General features: G+C 53.5%; 1 protein-coding gene across 1 annotated transcript in view; it reads right to left on the bottom strand.

The window, feature by feature from the left end:
- Positions 1-25,007, bottom strand: part of LOC128275526 (teneurin-m) — a 186,863-nt gene that overhangs the window by 7,618 nt on the left and 154,238 nt on the right. The window contains exons 3-11 of the mRNA XM_053014067.1: positions 7,825-8,094; positions 5,252-6,895; positions 4,351-4,631; positions 3,821-4,037; positions 3,562-3,756; positions 2,887-3,298; positions 2,694-2,827; positions 2,421-2,628; positions 379-405 (exon numbers count right to left, since the gene is read on the bottom strand). Of these exons, the coding sequence (XP_052870027.1) occupies positions 379-405; positions 2,421-2,628; positions 2,694-2,827; positions 2,887-3,298; positions 3,562-3,756; positions 3,821-4,037; positions 4,351-4,631; positions 5,252-6,895; positions 7,825-8,094 (3,388 nt within the window). The remainder of the gene's footprint in view (positions 1-378; positions 406-2,420; positions 2,629-2,693; positions 2,828-2,886; positions 3,299-3,561; positions 3,757-3,820; positions 4,038-4,350; positions 4,632-5,251; positions 6,896-7,824; positions 8,095-25,007) is intronic.

Genomic DNA, 25,007 nt, shown 5'->3' with positions numbered 1-25,007 from the left:
GGATGATTCGGGTGGTTGATTGCAAGCCGCGCTACGGATACGGAAGCAGCGAGATATGACAGATGGATGTGGATGTGTACGGTGGTCGGTGGAGGAACGTTTCACAGGACCTCCAGGTGGGACCGCCGCCAAGGAACATGGGATGTGGTGGTGAGGGGGAGCAACTATTCCGCAACTTTTGGCTTTACTTTACTCGGTACTTCTCACTCGGGCTTTCTAGTGTTTTACGCGTTAGTTTGTTAGTTTGTTGTTAGGCGATTTCTTGTTAGCGTGTTTTGCATTCCTGCGTTTGGTACTTTTTCAGAACTTTGTTTGCAAACGAACTTTCCTCGCGAACCACAACCAGGCGTCGGACTCTTTTCGGTTCCGCTGTCTTACCTTGCGTTAAAATGATTCCAAAAAACGCTGCACATTCACCGAGTGGAAGTAGTAGGCGATGGAAGTAGTAGTAGTAGTGGTGGTGGTGGTGGTGGTGGTAGTTGTGATGGTAGTGATTAGTATTATCAGTGGTTAGCCAAGAGAGAAACAGAGAGAGAGAGAGAGAAATGGAAGGAGAGAAAAGCAAAAATCGAAATTTCTTGTTAGATGACGATGGCTTCTTGAGGGCAGTTTTGAGGGGCGCACGGTGATGGTAGATAAGGTCCTAAGGTCCTCCGAAGGACCGTATCCTAGTCTGCAAGGTTTCAGGGGCGATTGCTGAACGAATTAATGGGCCAAGCGTGTAGCGAGACTATTGAGCTATTGACACGAGCAAGGGGTCCTTCTAGTTTCCGGTTCCAATTAAATAGAAATCCTGTTCGAGAGAGCGCGAGCGAACCTGGTGGCCTTAAATTAGCGCGCCTTTAACGGTCACGCGGTAATAATTAAAATATTATCGCATTAAGTGCCGGGGGTGTTATAATCATCATCGAGCTATTGGGTATGAATTAATTTTTCACAACCATTCGACTGTGCAGCCAGCCGGCCGGCCGGAATGCGGTTCGATTTTATGCTGAGGGCTGGTGGCAGCGGGATTGATTATCTCTGCCGGGTGTAGGATTTTCAGCGGCACCGCGCACATCGGAAGGTCTGCCAAGCCAAGCGGTCGCCTTTGTGCCTTTAAACTCCGCGACTCCGGGGGGAGTGGTCCATCCGACGACGATGATTAATATTTAATGTATTAATTTGCGATACATAATGGACTCCATTCGGCTGGCCGGCCGACCAGAGTCAACCGGTTAAAAAAAGGATATTCGCATCGCGACGATCAAAATATAGTATTCGTGAAGTGAATATGTTTGATTTCCACAATTGAGCCGCCGGTGGGGTTAAGTGGCGGCCACCCCGTTTGGGGGGCCATTGTTTCACAAAGCAAGCAATAATGCCCAACAATTACCAGGGCCATCACCGGTGGTTCGTTTCGTCGACCGAAAGGTGCGTTTACATTGCGGCACTTAGAACGCAGGACACCAATTCCGGTTCTGTGCGTCTGTTAGTCCGCCATCGCTCAACAATGGCCGCTCTGACGGACACGAGAAAAAGGGACACGCGCTTTCCATTCCCGGTGGGGATTATTTTTTTATGTGTGTGTGTGTTGGAAAATGTTTATCTCTCTATTTGGCCGGCGAGCGCTCGGCTTAGTGCGGTCCTTAGTAGTAGAGTGTGTTCCGCCGTGGCGTAGTTTTTGTTTCTCTGCTATTTTTCCACACCGCGGAGGGGTTTCACCTGCTTTCGCGAGCGAGCCACGTTTTTGCTCGCCACTCGCTCGTTCATTGTGCTTAAACGCAGCACAAAAAGCAAACCTCTTTCCGCGTTCTGTACCATCATCAGCTCTGTTTTCGTTTCTCGTTTCACTCGGTTCGCTCGGTTCGCTCGCGGTTCGTTCTGTCCACCGTTTGACGTTTTCGTGTTTCGTTTGCGTTAGTTTTGTTTTTTTTGGCTACTTTTATCTTCTGTACTCATTTTCGCGCGGTTTTTCATCTCTTCTTCCTCTTCTTTTTTGTTTGTTTTTGGTTGATGCGGAACATTGAAAATTAAAACAAATGGCAATTAGCGGGAGGATGTATAAATAGACGGGGGCACAACATAATATATTTATTTAGTAATTATATAATAACGCAATGTGTGTATGTGTATAAGAATATATTTATAGGCATATTTGTCTGGCCCCCTTTTCCCGCGAGGCGACCCCACACGGGGACGATCTTCCACAATCCCGGGTTCTGTTGAATCGGAAAGTAGTTGATGAACGAGCTCAACAATTTAGCCACCCGAGTGTGTCGCTTCGCAGGAATGGGGCCAGCCAAAATACGCCACAAACCCAAAACCAAAGTTCCCAACCAAAAAGGACATAAACCGAACGAGTGTCGGATGGTAAGAACCAAAGGAAAACAGAAAAACGAAAGATGTAATAAACATAGACAGAGCAGCCTTGGGCTTACCTTTCGTTGAACGTTTCCAGCTTGGCGTAGTTCTGCAGGCTGCCCTCGTCGATCAGGAACTTCATGCGCTCGAAGAACGAAGCCGTAATGGCGGGCGGTTGCTTGCGCAACAGCACGTCGATCGGTTTCGGGGCCGACACGCACAGTTGGCTCGTCTTGCACGAGTGACTGCCGCAGCACTCGGGATCCTCACAGTCCACGAGACCATCTATCGGGAGGCCAGACCGGGATTACAAAGATGTTGTCCAAGTGACAGGGCCACCGACTACTTACCACGATCATTGTCCTTGTTGTCGCCACAGTTTTGCTCGAGTGCCACCGAACAGTCGACACCGTCCCAGCCTTCGTAGCAGCGGCATTCCCACATCAGTTCGCCGCTTACGTGGCACTGGCCATGTTGGGAGCACCTACAACGAGACGGAAATTAGACTTTCGGAACAGAGCTCCTCCAGGGAACCCGCTTTACCCATTGGGACAGCCCTCCAGCGTGCAGTGCTTGCCGTTCCAGCCGGTCACGCACAGGCACGTGCCGTTCTTGCACTGGCCGTGCTCGTTGCACCGCGGATCGCACAGCTTGTTGTTGCAGTAGTCACCGCCCCAGCCGGCGTCACAGCTACACGTCTCGCCAACGCACCGTCCGTGCTGGCCGCAGTTAAGATCGCACAGCTCCTTCGAACAGTCTTCACCGCTCCACTTCGGCTCGCAGGTGCACGTTTGCGTGTCAAGATCGAACGTTCCGTGGCCGGAGCAATCCGGCAGACACTGGAGCGCATCCTGGTCCATCGCCGCACAGTCCGGTCCCTTCCAGCCTTTCTTGCAGATACAGGTACCGTCGGCGCAGAACCCATGCCCGGTGCAGGTCGGATGCGGACAGTCCACTACGAGAGAGGGAGAGACGACGGTTAATTCCGGGTTACAGACCGGTTGAGGGTCCCTTTCAACAACCCCAACACAAGTGTTAGGAAGCCCTGCCTACAAGAAAGGTTAGAGGGCTAACCGACTACCAAGAGAGAGAGAGAGCGTCACTACGAATCTACCAGGCGTGTGTTAGTTCTTAGACGGGGACAGGGGAATCGGAGGGGGATCGGATCCGAAAAACGAAGAAACGATAAACACACAATCTCCGGGAAGGATGCGCTACCTTCTTCGCAGTATTTGCCCTTGTAGCCGCGCACGCACGAACACTTGCCACTGACGCAGTGGCCGTGCCCGGTGCAGTCCGGAACCTCGCACTCGTCGTGCCGGAGCGAACACTCCTTGCCCTTCCATCCCGGGTTGCACTGACACTCCCCGTTGATGTACTCGCCGCGCTGCGAGCACAGCACCGGGCAGACACCTGGAAGAGACAGCGAGTTGGACGTTAGTTTCTGATGGGACCTCTCGCAGGTACTGGTACTTACTCTCGCTACAGTCGTCACCACCGAAGCCAGGGTTACACTGGCAGTGGCCTAGCAGACACTGGCCGTTGCCGGAGCACCCATTCGGGCAGTTCTGGGTCATATCCTCGGCGACCAGCGCGTAGAAGGCGATCTCCTGGGCGTCTCCGTCGTCGTTGTAGATCGACAGGAACCAGTGACCCGGTTCCATGTAGCGGGTAACCTCGCGGCGCATCGACGGCTGCAAAGAAGGATGAGAGTGTCCATCAGAGTGTCATAAGTGGTCGCGTGATCGCGTGACGGTTCCCTCGCCCCTGGTGTGTCCATCATCTCGTCAATATTTGCCTGACCTTGGGTCGTACCCGCCGGGGGAAGTTAGCTTTTCATTAGGCGCACGCGGCACCCACAGATTCGAAATAAAAATCCCGGCCTGTCCGGTCAACCTTCGTGGCGGAAGTGATGTTGCTAAACACGCAACCCGCCCGAGTCGTGTGACCGATTCCGGCACACTATCGTTCTAATTAATCAGTGACCGGCCTCAGGGCGATACTTACATGAGTGGCACGTGTCTGGCGCTGGGCGTTGAAGCCGCTCAGGACCTCCTTGAAGTGGTACTGCGTGTGCGTGGGGAGAGCGTTGCGCCGGGCGTACACACCGATCGAGGCACCGCGCGGGATGCCGTAGTCGAACTTGACGTACGCCGGTTCCGACTGGTAGAACTGCATGTTCCAGTAGCTGTACGGCGGGATCTCCTTCGACAGCCGCTGGCCGAGCGTGATCTGCGAGAAGGTCGTCCCGTCCGGTGGAAAGCTGCGGGCCGGGAACGTCCGAGCACCTGCTCCGTTCGATTCCGTTTCGTTTTACATTTCCCAATTCCGATTCCGGAGGTGTGTGTTTGATTTGATTTTTGATTTTGCGCCATTGGAGTGTGTTGGAAGTTGGAAGGAGCGTTGTGTTATAGTTACGCGTGGTGCGGTGATGGGAAACATGAGGGTCCGGACCCGCAGAGAGAGAGAGAGAGAGAGAGAAAAGGGAAGAGAAGCGAATGGAAGAAACAAGTTAGTAAAATGTAATGTGGTGCGGTGCGCCATGGCGCCGAGGGGCTTCGGATGCTGTACATGCAGCGATGGAGTTCTCGGCCACGGATTGGCTGATGATGATTGGCGTGTGGGGTGACTACGCCGGGTGCATTTTAATTAGTGGCTACCAAAAGCGAATGAATATTGTACAAAAGAACTACTACTACTACTACTACAGCGCAAGCGAATACACAGCTTCGGAGGGTTAGAATAGCAGCAGCGCGCCGCGTTGAGGTTAGGTTTCGCGGGAAATTCCGCGTCGGGGATGGTTCGGATGTGATGGCTGTCCGTCCGTCCGTCCGTCCGGGGGCTGACGATCGATTGACTTGCTGCTATGTACACCGGGCCGGGGCGATGCCAGCCACGAGTTGCTCACCTTCCAGGATGAGTATCGGTGGTGGCGTTACCTCTGGGCAGGTGGTGGTCGTGGCCACCAGCTGTGGGCTGGTAAATTCCTGTGGCATCTCCGTTGTCGGGAGCTCCGCGTCATCCGTGGCGTGGTCTTCATCACCACTCGCCAGCTCCAGCTCTTCTTCTTCGTACGGCCCTTCCTCGACGATACGGTACCGGCCGAGTTGGGCATCGGTTGGACAGCTAATCGGAGGGCACCACCGCGGCGGCGGTACCGGCGGAGGTTCCGGAGGGCACCCTTGCGGTGGTTGCTGCTCGAAATTGGCCGGCTCGGGTGCCTCCGGTTGTGGCATGTGCTCCGGAGGTGTCGGAATGGACACCTGAAGGAAGTACACCGAGTGGGCCACCGTTCCGGAGCCGTGATCGGTGGCGATGGAGATGTTTACCAGTAGCCGGGGCCGACCTTCGGACGATTCGTCGGACGTCGGTTCGTCTTCGAACCCCGTCGTCGTCGTCGTCCTCGTGGCGTTGGCTTCGTTCAGGAAGTAGTAGGTCGGTGGTCCACCGCCGGCCGCGTGGGGTTCCGGTGGCAGGGTGTGGATTCTTACCTGCTCCACCACCGGCTCCTGCGCGGCCTGTTCCACCGTGCGGTAGTAGTGCTTATCGCGGGCCCTGCCCACCTCCAGCCCATCTTCCAGGCTCACCAGCGCCACCTCGTGTTCGATGGGCGGTAGGTACAGGGCCGCTGCTGCGGCTGATGGGTCATCGTGCGACCATTTCTCATTCTGGCCACCGGGGCTGATGACTTCCTTAAGACCGTCTGCGTCTGCTGCAGGTTCTTGGACCACTCTTGGCTCCTCCTCTTCGGTCGCAGTCGTTTCCCGGAAGTCATTATCATTAGTGGTAAAAATGTCATTATCTGGCCCGGGCAACTCCGAAGCGCCGTCAGCTGTTGGGGCTGCTGGCGTCGGGTAATCAGCCACCCGTTCGGTTGAGCTGGGCCTGTCATCAACGTCACCCGCAAGTAAATTAGTAACCGGCGGTGGCCGGTGATGGCCGGCGGCGACGGTGGTTAGCCGTGGGTCACCCGTCAGCGAAGCATGCAAATCGTTATCATCTGCAAGCTGCTCGTCATCGTCGTCATCGTCGTCGTCGTCGTGGTCGGTGTCATCTTCAGCCACCTGGCGACGGCCGCGCTTAACAACTAGGGCACTAGGGTTACTACCATCACCAGCGACAACAACAGCGTGCAACAACTCTACGACAGGGCGTGCAGCAGCAACAGGGGATGCAACAACAACGACACTACTACGGCCAACACTAGGGGCCGGTACCGTACCTGATGCGCCTCCCGCCGCTGCTCCCGATCCGCCCGTTCCGGTGGTTCCGGCGGCCGTCGAAGCGGCGGACAGCGAAGAACCACCGCCGGACGTGACACCGACGACACCGGATGGTGATGATTCGTCGGCCGCGATCGATTTGGAGCGACCGGCCTGCTGCTGTTGCGTCAGCGAAGGGTCCAGATGATCCAGACCAACGACGGAGCCACCCGATTCGGCCCGGTTCGCGTCCGCTATCGTACTTTTGGCTGCGGAGATTTCGGCCTTCTCATCGACTAGAACTGTACAGGGGTTGCTGGTTGGATATGATATACTTAATACGTTAGATGCTGCAACGAGACAGAGAAAGAAAGAGAGAGTGAAAACCGAGAACCAACTTCTTGGCCAGCGGATCAGATGACCCTCATTATCGATTGCTTCCGATTACGGACTTCGGTCCCTCGAGGACGCTTCCCTCGTGAGAGAGATCGTGAGAATTGAAATTAATCATCATTCCAGGGCGCCGCTGTCCAGCTGACACTATTGGTCCGCCGCCCGTCCAGGGGTTTCATTTTTCGTGCCCCACGCGGGAGGATATCGGTTGACAGCGCTCCTCCACGGCATTTGCATTCGGAAGCGGCCCTTTCCCCCCCGGGCTCGTATGTAACTCGATCCCGTGTCAAGGGTAGTAAATCATGTTCATTAGTCAGGCAGCAAATTGAATGCCGAGTCGTCGTCGACGACGAGAGCAGGGCCGTGGTCAAGACGTCGGCCAGGCCCGGTTCAACCGAGTGCTTCCTGTCTTGCGGACGAACCAGAATGAAGTAATTAAAAATCATCAAGAGAACATGGAGAACAGATTCTGGGTCCCGCAAACAAGGACATGTATCGAGAGGGAGTGAACGAGAGCGAAACCCTAACGATACACGATCCGCGCAGGGTTTCCCTGAGTGGTCCCTTTTGGGACCATCAAAAGCGGACGGGTTCCGGCGACTAATCGACCGGTTCGCCTTTGCACAAATTAGCCGATGCTTTTTGTAAGGTGCTCCCGGTTCGCGGATGTTCCGCGGTCCGTCGTCGTGGCTCGTTATCGAAGGTAACAAATGGTCGAACATGGTTCAGCGCCACATTACAAGGGGGCTGGTTGAATCTGCGTTTCACGACGACGGGGATTTTTGGTCGTGTGTCCGGCGACCGAGTTGTCGTCGGAGACCGCGGGAATCGGGTGTGTAAACGCGCGGGCGCTATAATTAGGTTATTAGGCGGATCGTGCAATTACCTGTTAATAATAATGTTATAACGAGTATAACACTTAATAGTATCACTAGGATAGCCGTACACTTCCACGTGCATTTGGTGAGGGAGAAGCCCTTGCGGAAGTTGAGCGGCGCCGAGTAGTGGTGCGACGGGGGCCCGCACATCGTGCTCCGGGGCGGCAGGACCGGGCCGCCCATACAGTTGCGATCGTAGCTCTTCAGCGTGTCCTTCGTCGGGGTCGAGCAAGCCGACCCGGTCTTGTAGTCTATCGGTGATCCTTTGTTGTTAATTGCTGCAATTAGAGGGGAGAAGAGAGAGACAGAGAGAGCGAGATTAGAACACCGGTTTGGGGATTGAAAAAGGGTTCGACAAAAAAGTGCTATAATTATAGAAGGTCCTCTCCGGACAGAAAAAGAGCTGAACATTTTAATAATACAGCGGCCACAGGCGCGGCTGATGCCACCTCTAGAAACACTCCAAGGAAAATCCATTAACATAAATATCAATCTTCCACGCCTTCCACGCCGAAGAGGCTCGATCCGACCATATGGGGCTCCTCTTAAGCTGCGGCAACTGCGAGTGACGTGTGAATGGAATCGTTTGAAAGCAACGAGACGGCCGCACACGGAACTGAAAATCCGTTTTTCTAGATTTTCACACCACACACACACCGAAGCTGCTGCGGCGGGATCAATATTGACTCATCTGGTGCCCGAAGGATACAAAGAGCGGGCGAGTGGTACAACAACCTAAAAAAGAGGACGTTTGCTTTGTCTTGTCGTCCGAAACTCGGGCGGGGTGGACATTATTAATGTGGCGCCGGCCGCCGCGGCACGTGTCACGCATCGTACGCTCGCGTGAAGGTGCAGCCGTGCGCAAAGTCGCTCTCGCAACTATTCGCTCGATTTCGCCGCGGACACACCGAAAATCCTGAGATTCATCAGGCGAGCGCGGACAAAAAAGAGGCCGGGACAAAGTTTTTTGCGTGCGGTACAAAAAAGGGGTTTCGCCTTTCGTCGTCCTGGTGGTGGATTTTCGGCGGAAATCGGGAAGGAAAATTACGGCGCAAAAACGCCTCAGCAGGGAGGACTTCTTTTGAGTTTTGGTAATCAAACGAAACGTTTCACAGGCAGAGAGATAGAGAGAGAGAGAGCGGACGTTACATTGAAGTTGTGATGTTCTTCGGAAAGGACGACCCATCGGCGAATCCTGGAAGAGTTCCAGACGGCGGCGACTGGGACTGAAGCATAATAGTTTTTGTTTACAATTCCACCCAAATTCGCCACCCTTCAGTAGTCTAGTGGTCTTTTCACAAAACACTTCGATCTGTCTCGTCGTGGCCCAGGACGTGTTTGCGTAAGCGGACAGACGAAAAAGGCGATGCTGTTTTGGTGGTCACCAGTCGGATCGGGCCATTCTTCGGGGTTTGTTTGACTGCCTTTTGGGAAGGCTTCCTGCGTCGTATTGACTGACTGATTGGAACGCTGGAGAGCGCTTCACGAGAATGTTTTGACATTCCTCGGCAGACGGGAGGTCCTTTCTGCTGGAGCTTCGAACCGATTGTTCCTTCAGCTTCACGCAGGTATTGTATCGAGACAACCCCGGTAAAAGTTGATTAACGTCCGATAGGGGTGTCGGACCAACGCGAGAGAGAGAAGTTCGATAAAATCTTAACCATTCCGGCGGCGCAATGTTCTTTGGAGTCTTCAGCCCAGAAGAAGGTCTACATTATAATTCGGGCGTAATAATAGGCGCGTGAGCGCGCGCCACTCTCGCTCGCTCCCTATCTAACCAGATCTATCAGACGATTGACAAAACTTGGCGCCCTCCCCAAGAAGAACCCACTTCTGGGTTGGTTCTTGCCTCACAATCAGCCCCACGATCGGGAGGCCACCAGCACCAAAACATCTCCGCCTTCCGCGCTTGACTACTTAATATTCATCCCGACGCGTTGTAGGTGGTCTGTCCCCGCGAACCCACCCGAAGACACGCCTCAATGGCGCTCGCTGGAGCGGCTGATCTGTTCGGTGACCGTTTTCGAAGCACTTAGTAGCGTCGGCGCGCCGCAGTCCTCGAAGTTTTCACCGCCCAACACCGAGATCCGGACCGAGATCCGGACCGGCAGATAATGTGCGCAATTAAAGAAACGATTATTAATGTTCCATTTTCGGGTGGTGGGAGTGGCGACAGACGCAAGCGGGCGTACCATATTTGGACGCGCGGGCCCCGCCGAAAACGTTTAACAGCAATCGTTTGGCACCCCGATCCGGTCTGCCTGTGGCGGCTTCGCGGCCTAATCCCTATCGGTGGAACTTACCCCGGAAGATTAGAAGCGGAAGCGAGTGTTGAAAAGTGATTTTCTTGTCCCCGGCAACTTCAGTGTTCGACTTGTGTTCTTCGACCCTGCGAGCGATTTCAATTGTTCGCCAGTCCGCGGAGCTAGATGGCACTCGGGAGATAGCAGTCTGCGCTGCCGCTGTGTGATCAGTGAAGTAATTAATGATTCACTTGATCACTTCACGCCCTCCGAACGGTCCGAACAACGGAGCATCTGTTCGCCTTCGGGGCGGAATCCGAAAGACGAGACCCCAACATGGTCGGGTGGTTACGTGGCCGATTTATGGTGGGTAATTGATATAAAATATCACCCGAAAGTGACAGCTTTACGACTGCGACTGCTTTGAAATTAAAATATAATTACCGGAAAAACCGGCCACCGAGGAATGTGCACTCCCGGAGAGATTCGAGCGACGACGGTGCCCATAAATATCCGGAATAGTCTATGCGTCTAGTGCCGTGCCGTAGGATGGGTTCCACTAATGGGGCACCGTGGCGATAGAGATCAACTATCCGAAGCGGAGCACAACGCCCCGAATGGCAGCGATCGGCAGCGACAGGAGCTCCAACAGATTGACGATAATTCCGCCAACGAAAGTCCACTTTAAGGAGCTTTCTTAAAGCTCCTGCTTCGGACGCAGAAACACCGTTCATCAACCGTCCTCAGGGGGCGCGCGCCTCAATAGGTTGTTAAAATTGGCACTCACATGTGATGAATATTTGATAACATGCCCGCCACGTACCCGCATGCCCGCACCCTGGGCGTCTGTGGCCGCCTGGGCCGCCTCTTTAAAAATAACAAATAGGTTCAGCATGGAATTGATTGAATCTTCCCTCGGTTCCCTCGGTCTCGGTGCCATTCGTGTACAATACTTAACAAATTGAACGCTCCTCAATTCATTGAGGCAATGTTCACCATCACCTCCGACACCGACCGACCGAGAGAGAGAGGTCCTTGAAAGCTTTTAGGCAGGTTCCATACAGGGAACGGTACGCCACGTCACCATTTCGGGACACACGTTTCCCTCTCTATTTTTATCACTTTATCGCTTGCGCGTGTGTGTGTGCGGGAAGAAAAATCACTTTCCTGATTTGATTTTCCTTCTCGCTCTCGCTCGCTCTTTCGCTCCGTCCTCCGGGTCATCCCAATCGATGAAGCGGCGTTCTCGACCCCCCACCGAAAAAAGCGCTCTGATTAAACATACATAAATGCGTGCGTTTAGCCAGGAAAGAGAGGGATGGCCAGGCCACCACCATCGGATTTGGGTCGATCCACGCGACGCGCCGTCGTTGGAAATTTCTAAAAACGTCAAACGTCCTGTCGAGTCAGGGACGTGGTGGCCGAGAACCATCACGATAAGAATTCCAATATACTCGCCGCCGTGAGTCGCGCCCTCATTGCGCAGTCAGCTGACTACTGTAGCGGTGGCGGTGACGGTGGCGTTGATGATGATGATTGTTGGAAGTCGATAAGGAGGCGCGTGTTCCTTTTTCGAAAGCATTTCTGGTCCGCTAGAGGCACTCTCCCTCTTCAAGGGAGCTCTGATTCTGATTGCGTGACCGTCGGACCTGGACCGTCGTGTGGATCGACTTTCCACGAAGAAGTTGAAAAATAGCCCTCGAGGCGCGGGCGCGATGAAAAATGAATGAATCGCAAGGACCCCCTCTCTCGGGGGGGGTCTCCTTTTCTGAAAGGAGCGAGAGCTCCGTAGGTTCCTTTTACGGTGCGTGCCTCAAGAAGGTGGTCCACACACAGCCCGGCGGCCATAAATCGTTCGGAATACATTGCGATACATCGCCCCGATTCATGGTTCGCACGTTTCTCGTTTGCATCGAAAGTACTCCTTCGGTGCCCTGCTGTTGCTGACCACCTCGTCCTGCTCCTCGTCAGGACCTCCTGGCAACAGTTTATCGATGCGACGTGGGTGCGTTTCGAAATTTAATTAAAGCTGAAAGGTCGAAGAACCGAAGCCACCGAAAACCAACCTCTTCCCCAAGGGGGGTCAAACGGGGCGAACGGTGGTTCTCACCGGTTTCCGGTTTCGACTAGCGACCGAAGACGGAAAGGGGCCCCGGGAAGGGTCAAAGACGTTTTTGGCCGATGGACGAGGCAATCGGCAATGGAAATGAGGTGGGAAAATCGCAACCCCAATGGGACACAAGCACCGCGGGGAGAGAGAGAGACGGAGCGCGAAGAAATGGACATTCTTGGGCGACCGTCTTGGCCGTCTCTCTCTCTCGCTTTGGCCGCGTTCCATTTGTATTAATTCAAATTATCAATAATCACGACATACCTTCATTAGAGAGTGGCCCGGAAAAAGACCGTGCCGGGTGGAGAATGGAGGGAAAACGGTCCACCCGACCGGGACCCCACCTGTCGAAAGGTGTGGCCGGGGCTTTTGGGCAAATGAAACCCGGCTCGGGTCGCTGGGAGAGAGCGAGCCGGGGAAAACTAATGCGAAAATGTCTTGGGCCAGAATTTCCTTCTCTGTGGACTTTCTTTCACCATTTCCTTAATGACACCGTTTGGGTTTATCAATTTGTATCGATTTGGTGGGGCGGAGGCCATCCCGGGCATTTGCAGACAGTTGAACCCGTTCCCACGCGAACCCACACACACAGGTTTGCGGAATGCAGAAATCAAAACAATCGCCACCGCCCGGGGAAAAAAGGTTGCGACGGTGGCTGCGGTGGAAAACTTTACTATGCTGGCCGCCAGTCCTTTGGCGAAAGGGCGCCCATTATTTATTGTTATGAGATCGTTGTGCCATCGCCCAAATGAAGGGGAAGACGAAAAAACAATCGAAAAGGTCATAAAGTTTAGCAATTTACAGACACACCCACACACACACACACGCAGACAAAGTGCGGGGGCATCCGCGAATGAGAGTCGGGAATAGAGACACAGCACCGATGGGGACCTCGGGGCTCATTTCAACCGATTTGCTTATCTTCACGTTCCCAGACGGGACGACTTCACTTTAACGTTACTCCGACTCCGGAAAACTCCCCTGGAAATGGATTGAAGAGGGCAAAGACCCAACAGAAAATTAGAAAAACCAAAAAGGGACCACCATTTGGAAGCCGACGCCTGTCGTCGCGGCCACTCTCGAATCAGATGGGAAACTAATTAAAATTTACGCCACGCCACACGACCGTGGAGTTTGTGGCCGTATTTTCTTAGCACCCTCTCGCGAGCGCGGGAAAGGATCCAAAAATTGTTGCTACGTTTTTTTGCACGGGTTCGCAATTATCCGATGGAAAAAATGGAAGAAAACTGGAACCCCGGTTGGGATTGCAATGGAAATGAAGTCGGCCAAAAAAATAATCATAATCCTAGCCAAGAAAAAGGATTCCCATTGGCGTTCCAGAAGGGCGCCGCAGGACGACCCGAAGAAGGCCCCTGGCTTTCGATTGAGTATAATTATTGAGTCGGGAACCCAACACAGGGTGTGCCCAACCCGTCCCGGATTAGGTGCTGTTGTTAGTTTTCAATTAAGTATTCCGGGCTGGGAGAAGATTCGGTCCACCTCCTGGCCTTCGCCTTAACACACGCACACATATTGCAATCAATCTCACTTGAAGCTCCTTCATTAGGCCGGCGGCAGCAGGGATGGGCCCACCCGGAAGTAGGTCCCGGTCCCTGGGCCCGGGGCTCGGTTATTCCAAAAAGTCACTCGATTTAATGTTTCTTAATTGACATTTTCCATTTCTCTCGTCGAGGCGTCGACGAGATGGAGGCGCCCCGTTACTTGGGCCACAAACGCCACAACGTCTAATGGTGTCTGTGCTGTGCTGTGTGTGTGTGTTTCTGGGGCCCTTTTGTGCCACACTTTTTCCGGCCTGGCCAATTTTCTTCCCAGTTCCGCCGCTTTCGACTGGCGGACTGACACAAAAAGCCTTCGAGTGGGTCCTGTGAATTCAAAACTCACCATCATCATCATCACCGTCATCGGGCAGCATCGACGCTAGGGCATTGACGACAAAATTCGACACACAAAAGCTTCGGCCCCAGTACGCTTAATTGGATTCGATGATGACATTTGCTGGTCCCTCTCCTCGCTCCGCGAGAGGGTTGACGTTACATAAAACCCTTTCCCTGCGCCCTACGGAGGCGCCCTGCCTCCCTCTCTCCCTGTGTCTCTCGGTTACACTGTTTTTTATCTTAATCTGCGGCCGTCGGGTTTTCGGAGTGCAGTTTCTTGTGCCGCAATTCCTGCCACTCTCTCTCTCGCTCTCGCCGACGACGGAGCGAGACGGATAAGATCTTTCAACAACTTCCTTCGGTGCGGTGCGGTCCCGAGAAACGGCGGCGATGGCGGCGGTGGCGGCGAAGGGCGATTAGGTTTCATTTTGATTTTACACTAATTAATCATTGTTTAATGTTTGTACAGCTTGCGCTTTGCGGTTAGGACACCGCCGCCGCCGACAGCGGGCGCCGTCGCCGATTCCGGTGACGAGTTTCGGGTGAAGCGGATTGTGTTTGTGATTTTGTACGGCTCGTGTTGTGGTTTATTTGCCAAGGACGCTGCTTTGTGTTTGTGTGCGCTGAAAACTTTTACGTTGTTTCAACATTTTTATCTCCATTATGATATTAATTTCATCATTAGACTTCTATATCGATGTGGCATTACAGTTTTTTCCTTTCGTTTTTGGGTAATACTCACAGTTTTTTTATATGTTTGTTGATTTTATTAATGAAGTCATTCTTTGTATGATTTTTGTATCTTTTAGTTAGCTGTTTCCAATAACTAAATTGTTTGTGAATTTGTTGCTTAACAGAAGTTCTTGCTAAAAGTTTCTTGTACTTCATTTCTTGTGTCTGTTGAAGAAAGTCTTAATCTTTTAATATTTGCCTATCCGGCTACAACCGTCGAGCGGTCTTTGCCTGCTTTAAGGAATCTTTCCACCGCTCGCGGTCGAGAGCCTTCGTCCACCACATCTGGATACCGGCCGATATCGCGTCCCGGTCGACGCAATCTCTCCATCTCACACGGGGCCTACCACGCCCCCTCTGTCCCTCCGGACGGAATCTTTTAATATTTGCCTATATTATTTGACACCGTTTTTACCAAGAAGGTTCTTGTTTTCATTTTAGAACCATCGAACGAATCGAAAATGTTTAATGTCGAATCGACTATGTCGATGTTGTTATTCAAACTACACAATTTGCATTTCAAAGATGTTGCTTTTGGTTTTGTAAAGGACGAAGTTGTTGACAAAAGAACCCAACAGACATAGAAAAAGGTAACCCCTAGGGGTTTTGTGAAGCATTTTTTGCGCTCTACCAATAAAAAAGATTAAACGAAAACAATCTAATCAAGCTTTGACATGTCGACAGTTGCAAAGAGACCCGCAAAATAAGGATTAAACCCGGAGACAGTGCCTTATGTCGCACACAAAAGAATAAAACAGAAAAGAACGGAAGAGAATTAGATATGCAACACAAACACACAGAAAAGGAATTCTATGTTCAAAGCCGAAGCCATTTTCGGTTCTCCCTAAACTCTTCGGCCCGGCTCTCCCGGGTGCCGATAATCATCGTCCGCTATCTCAACTTCCGCCATCCGCCATCGAGCACTTCAAGCACTCACGGGGCGAACGCAAAAAGGGGTAACGCGGCCCCTCGAGAGGAGTTTTCTCACACAAAATATTTGCACTAATGACTGAATCGAACGGACGGGCGCTCCGGGCCCTCCGCCGATGATGGTCTTTATCTCAGCTGGTAAGCGACCGGCCCCCGGTAAAAGGGGGAATCTCTGTTCAGCCTAGGGCGACGAAATAAAAGGATTAAGGGGCGCACGCTATCGCTTTCCGCCATGATTATCCCCGTTGTCGTCGTCGATACATCGGGGTGTGATGGAGGAGGCTCACATCGATCGATCGGCGCACGCCACGCCGAGAAGCTGGACAGCTGGTCAAAATGGCTAAATATCAATTAATCCACAACATCCGGGGGACATCCCGGGATTCCCGGGGCGGCGGTGGGGTGATGAATATCTAATGGGTGGCCAGCGGCACGTGCAGCACCGTTCGGGTGACCGACTTTTCCCGACCGGACCCGGTTTTAAAGGCGAAAAACCCTTCGGAAGGAACACCGACGCATCGGGGCGGGGTGTGTGTGTGTGTTTTGGCCCACCCGGCCCCTACACACACTCACTGGCTCACTGGCTCACTGGCTCACAGCTTTGGCTCGACGAAGAACAATATTTTCCTTCGTTAAAGTTAAAACAAACATTCCGAGCCGAGCGAGTGGCAAGCCGTGCGAAGATGTCTGCCGCGATGCTGCTTGCCGGGGCCGGGCGGCAGCAGAGAGCACGATATGTTTTTATCCAAACACGCCAGGCCACGGGCCAGAGGACCACCCCGGCCGGGTGGTTGGTTGGTTGGTGTAAAAGTTTGCTAACTTTTCGGAAGACCTTCTGGCTGCGTTGGGGAGCGCTAGGGAGCGCGCACCCGGGTCCGGGGCCCGGGCCGAGAACCTGAATAAACATACGGCTGTAATGCTCATGCATACAAATGTACTGCTCCCCGTGTATGACCCCGCCCCGCCCGCCACCGGTGGTGAAGTCAGCTGACGTCGCGCGAGCGGATCGCGAACTTCACGCGGGGTTCGCGTTTTTTTCCATCTTCTTCTTCACAAGACGGATCGAACAACGGAACAACGGTTCCCAGAACTCGTTTGCAACTTGGTGCGCCGTTCGGGGCGCAAGTCTGTCATCAGATTAATTTCGCTGTCGCCAGGACTTTCGGAAGGACTTTTGCGCTTTCGACACACACACACACGCGTCCCGTTGGGTTGTTGTTGCTGCTGCTGGAAGTTGTTGGAAGCGCGTGTTGTTTTAACAAGCACCGCACCAGCATCGACTCTCTGGGTCGCCCGGCCCCAGAAGTGGGGCCACACAAATGTCTTTTGTGGAAGAATTTGTTGATGTAGATGTTATGCGCGCGTCGGCCGGGACTGTGAGTTTGGCGTTTTGCTTTGGGCCTCAGATCTGCAGTCGGCATCGGTGCGACAAAGTTGGCCCGGAAGTGCGCGCGGGTTTTAGGTTTTTCGGTGCTGAGAGCTCGGAACGTTCCCTGAACCGGAGAGGAACGTCCCACGTTGCAGATAACGATATAGTTAGGCAACGCCTTCGCGATAGCAGAGGAAAGCCCCAGGAACAGGTCCGCCCAAGTTGTTGGAAGAGCCACCCTGAGCCACGTGTGTTCCTCGGGAAGCAAAGCAAAAACCCAGCTCACACAACTTCCGGACGTATCGGGAAGGACTCCTGGAGCGCCACACAAAGAACATACACGGCTTCCCTGCGACCCGGCAAGCTTGCGGAGGAGCACATCCACGGGAGTTCCGAGCTAGCGGACGGCTTAACGGCAATTTGTTCGAATCCTTCATGATCAAAGTAAACGGCTCCGGATCCCTGGCGCTGTTGCGAATCGTTCGATTATGACGCGTTTCATCGCGCGCGACGTCCTCGTCGCAGCATCCTCTCTTCCAGGCACTTCCTGGCCGCGTGTACCGTGGGAGAATTTTTCGAACCTGGCAGCAGGTGTTGCCGAGGAAAACATGAAAAGACCGGAGAAGAAAGTGCCGAGGTGTCCCGGGTTGGGGGAAAGAACTTTTGTGGGATTTCTTCGCCTGTGGATGCTCCAATTCCAAGCGCTCGCCGTGTCCCGTTCCGGGAATGGTACTGCCAGGACTCGTTCGGAGAACGATGCTTGCGTTAAAGCGTAAGAATAAAATAATCTCATACTTTCGCCCCGCGTTCCCGCTGGATTCTGGAACCTCGGGGTGAAATTGGGTCATGGAGCAGCCTGGTGCTCCCCAGACACCGTGTGCTGTAAAATCGACCGACGAGACGAGGCAAGCTTCGAGTGCGCTCTCCAGGAATAAATTGCAATGCAGCGACACAGAGCAAGCGAGAGAGAGACAGTGAGCTCACATTTCGTATTCGGTGCGTGTGGAGCAATAAGTTTAATCGCTAATTCAACGACCGAAACCGCTCCGGCTGGCCAACGGCGGCGAGGGCGAAGGATTCGCTAAATCCCCTCATAAAATGTATCCAAATGGAGGGGCCAGGCCACCGGGCGTTCAGATAATTCACTGCACGCTGTGGTTGCGGCCACCAGGGGCTGGTGGAACTGGGAGCGGGTCTGCGGTTAGCCAGAACCATCTCCCTGGAACTTCCTCGCCAGGTCCCGGAGACTGGTAAATCGAAACAAAATGGCAACGATGACGAGGATTCGTGGGGCGCTTGGGCGACACCGACTAGGGGACGACGACCCTTCCCCACGGACGGACGGACCGCTTTTTTTTTCGGTCCTGTCCATCGCACATTTGGGGGGCGCCCCTGCGGCCGGTCGGGCGGCATAAATCTATAAAATCTAATATAATTTATTATTAATTTCACACCATTTTAATAGATTTTCGAAAATAACAATAAAATTCAATTTCAAATTCCAGCCCGCGCAGTTCGGCCTCAGGGCCGGGTGGCGGCTCAGGGCAGGCACCGTGTCGAGCCGGTGTGTCAGTGTGAAATTGGAAAAACACGTCCAACGGGCCAACGTCGACGACGACGACGATACCCGTACGGTGCTCCGTACACTCTCACCGTGACCATTGATGATGATTGGATTTTTGGGGTCGTCCAGGCTTTATTGGGGAGTACCGAAGCGTGCACCGAGGGGGGTGGCTGCTCTCCAGAGGGCCCTCCCCAGCCCACAGCTGCCCCGGCGGAAGACATACCCGGTGCCGGTGGGCCGGTTGTGTGTCTCCCTTCGTTAATCGCTGCGGGTTCCGAGCTCAAACGCAACGAGCTGGCCAACCCTGGAGTGTCTTCACCGGGTCCGGTAACAACAGATTGGACCAGACGCAACCCAAACTCTCGGTCCCCGGTCTGGCCCCGCCCTGGCTAGTGTCGGTTGCACATTCTAAACCGTTTAGCAGTGAAGCGAATTGATGGCTTCTTTCACTGTCCATTGCCGGGCGCACTTGGCAGAGAGCTCTCCGGTGGTTTCGGTGCTGCCTGCGCCCTCTAGCGACCGGGACGAGATTTAAATAGACCTCGCGGTGTGTCTGTCGTCGTCGTCGTCGCCGTCGAAGGCAATCTTATCGTTTTGTAAACATAAGCGCATATTTTTGTGCTCTCCTTTTTGGCCAGCGGGAGTCAGCGGGTGCCACGGTGCGGAGTTATCCTTTCATCCTGACGCTCCACGGGACCGTTTGTGATATAATTTAATAAACCTGCACTCCTAGAGTGGCCTGTGGCGCGTGTTGGTGGTGTGCAATAATAAAGCAAACTATTTAAAGGAGCCTCGGAGCGGCCGGCGACAGAAGATAGGCCGACCGGTCTCCGGTGGCAAAGAGTGTCGGTCCGTCTCTCCGTCCGGCAGATGGATAATGGATTGCACCCCGGTACTTCGCTCGGTGGAAGCCCGACTTCTGGTCGTCATCGATTTTTCCTATCAACGCTTCCTGGGGCCGGAGCCCGAGTCGCTAAGAGCGCGTTGATGAGAGGGTGGATTGTCCTGGCCCCGGCGCAAAGGACGATGCACGGTTTCCGTATGCGTTTCGGTAGCCGATCAACACCCGTAGTCGTTAGAGGCCTCCGGAGTGTGTAAGCCGTCGCTGAGGGGGCCTCGTCGTGGTCGTCGTCGGCCGAGGGTGCATCCGTAATCAGCCTCAACTTGACGTAGGCGCAGCAGAAGCCTCATGGGAGATAAGAGGCCACTTGAGAGGCCACGAGACTCGAGCTTGCTGGCCGGACCGGACCGAGGGACCAAGTAAATTGGATTGCATCTTCATCAAACGAGTGGTGCTCGAGTTGCGCCGTCCGGAGGAGTCCGAAAGCCAAGTCCGAAGGGTGGGCGGCTTTGCTGTTTAGACTACGGATTGCGATAAATTAAATATTTCAAGTGAAGAAAATCCGGTTTTACTGTCCATCGTCCCGGGCCCGTAGACGACCACGACGATGATGAGCCTCTGAGCATGATTACGACGAGAGGCCGGAAAATAGGGCTCTCGGGATGGGGTCCGAGAATATCTGGTTCCGTTCCGTTTGGGAACACGTTACATGAATGTTCAGACCATCGAGCCCGGGCTCCTCGGGGTGGGAACGAGGCTTAAAAGGCCTTCCGGTCATCCCGACGCTACACAGCAAACGGTGTGTAAATGATGGAAAATTTATTAATTTTCCTCAATCGCAAAAGGCGCTACAATGTAGGGAGCGTAACAAGCTGACGACTTTTTCGACGACGACGACGGAGTCCCGGAGCCTAACCGGGTGAACCGATCCACCGGCCAGCCGGAGAGCCATAAATTGCATACTGTGTCCGGTCAGCGGGGCGGTCCATTCCACCAGCTGGCGGCTCCGGTCCGACTCCGGGGCTTGTGGTAGGCCGTTAAAAAGTATGCAAAACTCGGACTCCCTCCTGCTGTGCGGCTGCGGAGTCTTTGATATCGACCCTTTTTTGTGGAACTGTCACACGACCAAACACACGGATGGGCCGGTCGGCCAGTGGACAGGGCGTTTCTGCGTCTGCCACCGGCGGCGGGGGGTTGGGATTTGTCTTTCCAGAAGTTTGCTCGAGACACCCCCGGCCAAACGCTGGCTTGTAAAGGTATTATGATAACAAAAATATTCCAAACCCGGACCAACTCGCCGGGGTTCCGCCATTAGCAGTGGCGTAAAACCACATATCCTGCCCGTGGTGAGGCCCACACTCGTCCCACTTCACGTCAAGTTCCCCGTTTCCTGCCTGCCGGCACAATCGGCCGGAAGTTGTCCTCGGCTCGACTTCGACGGGGCGAATAAAAACCGAGGCAGTGTCCCGGCCCATGTAGATTCCGCAAATGACAACGTTAATACGACGACGAAGGTCCGACTTTTGGGTGGCCAGTGTGAGGTGGGGTTTAGCATCCAAAGGAGCAGCATCTGTGGCGTGTCCCCGGCAAAGATTATTTGGCCCGCACGCACCCCGAGACTTTGACGTTTTTCTTGGGTCGAGACGCCCAGACGACAATCGTGGTGCGCCGTCCGGATGGAGATGGGAGTTGGACGGCAAAGAGGTGGAATTTCAAGAAAATGGCCTCCACAAAAGCCGACCAGAGGTATGGCACAAAACTGTGGCCGGGGATCGCTCAGGTAGCACACACATGATGCGGGTCAGCTCGATGAATAAGCTTCGAATAGGGTAATCCATCTGGTGTTGGGATTTTAAGCTACCGAATACTTGAATTTTAAAACGTCAAACTTCATTCTGGAAAAAATGTTACATTTTAGGAAAAACATGGAAATATTTGCTGCTCGAAAAACCTACACGTCGTGCAACAGAAACCAATACACACACCGCAAGTGATTGGTTTTTCGGCGAAATTGAAGCTGAAAACATGGACTTCAGAATCCAAACACTAGATCAGGACCACCCTATAGTTTCCTGTGAGTGTGCTCAACAGAGGGATTTGAGGGTTGACGGTGTCCATTCTCGCTTCGAGTACCCTCCCGAGAGTGCAGGAATCCCACAACAGAAATGTCACAACAAATGAAGTACCGTCCGAGGACCGTGAGGCAGTTCAGAACCGCTCTCTACCTGCTCCGGCTTTTGCTGATTGAGTGAACGTTTCCTGTGACAAATTGAATGCAACCCCTATAGTCCCCTCCAAAAGTGGGACCTCGCTTTCCGTTCCGCCCGCGTTTTTGACAGCGAATTAATTTGTTTACATCCCCGGTCCGCCGGTCGGTCCGTTTTTGAAGGATTGAAAGCTGCTCCAAGCATAATTGAACAACCCGAGCCCAGAAAACCAAGCCCTTTCAACTGGGAACGCAAAGTGGCACAACAATGGAGTCGGCCGATGGCGGGAGTGGCCTCTCGAAACTTTGCGCCCAGCAAGTTCTACCCGACCTGGGGAAAATAAAAAGTTCATTCATTGAACACTCGGAGTTAGGGGTAACGGGGAGCAAACCAAACATTAAAGTAGCGCCACGGCGCGCAAGGATCTCCGGTTTCGCAGCGTGTTTTTGCAACAATTAGCACTCGCGAGAGATTTCGTGGAGCAAAGAAGACAATTAAACCACGCAATCGTAAACTTGCGAGGCCAAAAATAAAAACCGCGGTAGATTCTAGTAAACAATTGCACAAATAATTAGAGAACTTGTTCTCGAGCACCGGCCGAGGCTGTGTGAGTGCTCTCCGGGGAACGGAGTCGTAAAACGCCGAGCAACACAAACACGCAGCTTGTACACCAGGTGGACATTAAGCGGCACAACAACGACACACCGTTGCACATTTGTTGGAGCGCGCGGTAGGATGCCTGGGAGGTCGGCGAGGTCGGCGTGGTGGGAAAACTTAATTTTCTCGCCCCCATCACGGAAAGGCGCTTCGGCGCAAAAAGAGTTTGTTGGGCGCCCGAAAGGAGTGATTATCCTTGTGTTTCTTGAATCGCGGCAGTTCTGAGGGTCAGTGAGGCTCCGAAAAAACGGGAAGCAAAGGAGGGTATTGAAAGGGAGAGGGCAGAAAACACCACTCAATATGCTGACTAAGCGCAAGGCCATCATCAGGTACGAGAGAAACGAAGAAAAACAGGCGCGCGCCGCATACCGAAAGGAATATAATGAAAAGAGGTTGTTGATTTTGCGTGTCCCGTGCGGCGCGCGGTTGAAGGTCGCAAGGACGCAGCATATTTGGGGCGATGTTACTTGGAGGGGGGGGGGGACGCGCGATGTCAGAGTCGGCTCATCACCGCCGTCGTAATAACCCAACCAGCACTTTCCGCGTGGGCCTCCGACTCCGACAGCAAAACGGGGTTTCAAAGGACTTCTTGGGCTGCAGCAGCAAAAAAAGGAGTAGTCGAAACACAAACATTCGTAAAAGTAGGGCCGTAAAAAAGCCCAGCTACCTGGGGCTAGGCGCCCAAGGCCGTCGGAAGGCAGTTGTTACTGCACGGCCATGCCGACGACGACGACGACCTTTCGACAAGTTTCGGGGCCACACCGTACCGTTCCGTCGCACACCGTACCGTTTCACCGAGTCATTATTCCGCCGGCCGCTGAGCGATGGGCGATGGGTGCGAAAAAGGGTTATGTTTTAATTTCATCCGATGTTTCAATAGAACAACTTCTGGGGCACCCAACCCGAACCCGAACCCAGACCCCTGGCCCCGTCGCCGTCGACGCGCGTTTTGGGGTAATAACTTTTCAGCATTGAGAAATTATATTTAATATTTGCTTTATCATAACTTTCTCCACCAGCAACACGTTAGCGCAGCCCGGGCCCGGGTTCCCGTTGTCCTGATGGTAGGCCCAGATCCTCTTCCGGAACAACCCACTCCGGATAATTTTCGGCAGCGTTTTCCGCTCGAAATCACACACAATAACCGATCTGCGCGACGTGGCGTTGTTAGCAACAAGCACCAGCAGCAGCAGCGCCAGGCTCTGATCCCTGCGGCTCCCCGGACTGTGACAATACGTACTGTCCACGTCCACGTTTGGAGTTCGCGGCCCCCACCGGGGAGGCCCCGTATTTGTCTGTCGTGTTCTTGTTTTCTGGCGAAATTATGTTTGACTTGGCGTGCGCGTGTGAGCCAGGACTCGTCGACGCCGTCGTCCTCATAGTCCTCGTCGAGTGGTTGACGAATTTCTGGTATTTCCGCGTTTTCCCGGGAACAGCTCGCGGGCGCGGCGAAGCGTAAATTCCTCGCTGGCTAATTGAAATCTGTGTACCGGAAGCGGGTGGCAGCCATTAAGAAGTTCGTTATGCTAAACATGCTCCCGCGGAGGAGTCGGCCGTCGGAGTCGGAGAAGGCCGCTTCCGGCGCGGGTGAAAATGGGTCAAACACGGAGTTCGACGCGAATTTTGCCGTGTGCGCTTTGAAGACAAAATGGCGAGAAGATTAATTTTTGGCACTGCATACCGCCCGGGCCTGAGTGTACCTGGCCTAGGTTTCCGAGGAGGCTGAATGCTCTCTTCAGGTGCCCTGGCAACCAAGCGCTCAAATGACACAGGTCTCCCACAGGGACAAGCACAGAGAGAGAGAGGGAGAGAGCCAGGGTTCATTAACGGAAGGAATGAACGGGGTGGCCTACCGGAACCGGCGCGGAACATTCTTCGTCTAATTATGCAGCCCTAAATTTTTCAAGATGGCGACGCTTCACGCCCCAAGAGACCGATACCCGATATCCTTTTCCTCAGAATACGGCTAATACTCTTAGCCCTTTAGTGTGCGGACGTACCTGGAAAAAGAAGAAAGCGATAAAAAACAGATTAGTAACCGGAATTTGGGAATCGTATGAGTCGAAAACGAATGCAGGCAAAGAGGCGGGATTATTTTCAGCAGAGCCAGGACCTTCGGAGGATTGCCAATTCCGGCGGCATATCAAACGGACCGCACATTCAACTCCCAGACACACAGACCCATCGCATCGCATCGTCGCATTAGTTCGAGACTGACAGCTATGTGACAGCAGCACACAGTATCCACGTGGTTCCGTTTCAGGACGCAGAAGCGGTCACAAGGGGACCACGAGGAATCCTCCCTCCGTTTAATTAACTTCACCAGTGTGTATACCACACGGCCACGCTGGCCGGACCCGTCTGTCGCTGGTCAGTAAACTAATTTAAAAGCTTTTAATACACAACTTTCGCTCAAAATTTCATCAAAAGGGACGCGACGGGACAGTCGCCGTGGTGGTGGTCATCCTTCGCTTTTTGCTCCCTTGTTTCCCATCCGGACCAGAGACCAGACACCACCAATCATCCAGCCAGACTGTGGATCGACTTCTGAAGTTCCGACGACTGGGTGGTGCCGGGGACAGACTGAGAAGTTCCGCAGGAAAGTTGTTTGCGGCCAGGATGGTGGTGCTGTTGCTGGCGGCC

This window comes from Anopheles cruzii, chromosome 2 (genome assembly GCF_943734635.1).
Source record: "Anopheles cruzii chromosome 2, idAnoCruzAS_RS32_06, whole genome shotgun sequence".
NCBI lineage: Eukaryota > Metazoa > Arthropoda > Insecta > Diptera > Culicidae > Anopheles > Anopheles cruzii.
The sequence above is the reverse complement of the archived record's forward strand: the minus strand, read 5'-3'. Positions and strand labels throughout refer to the sequence as shown.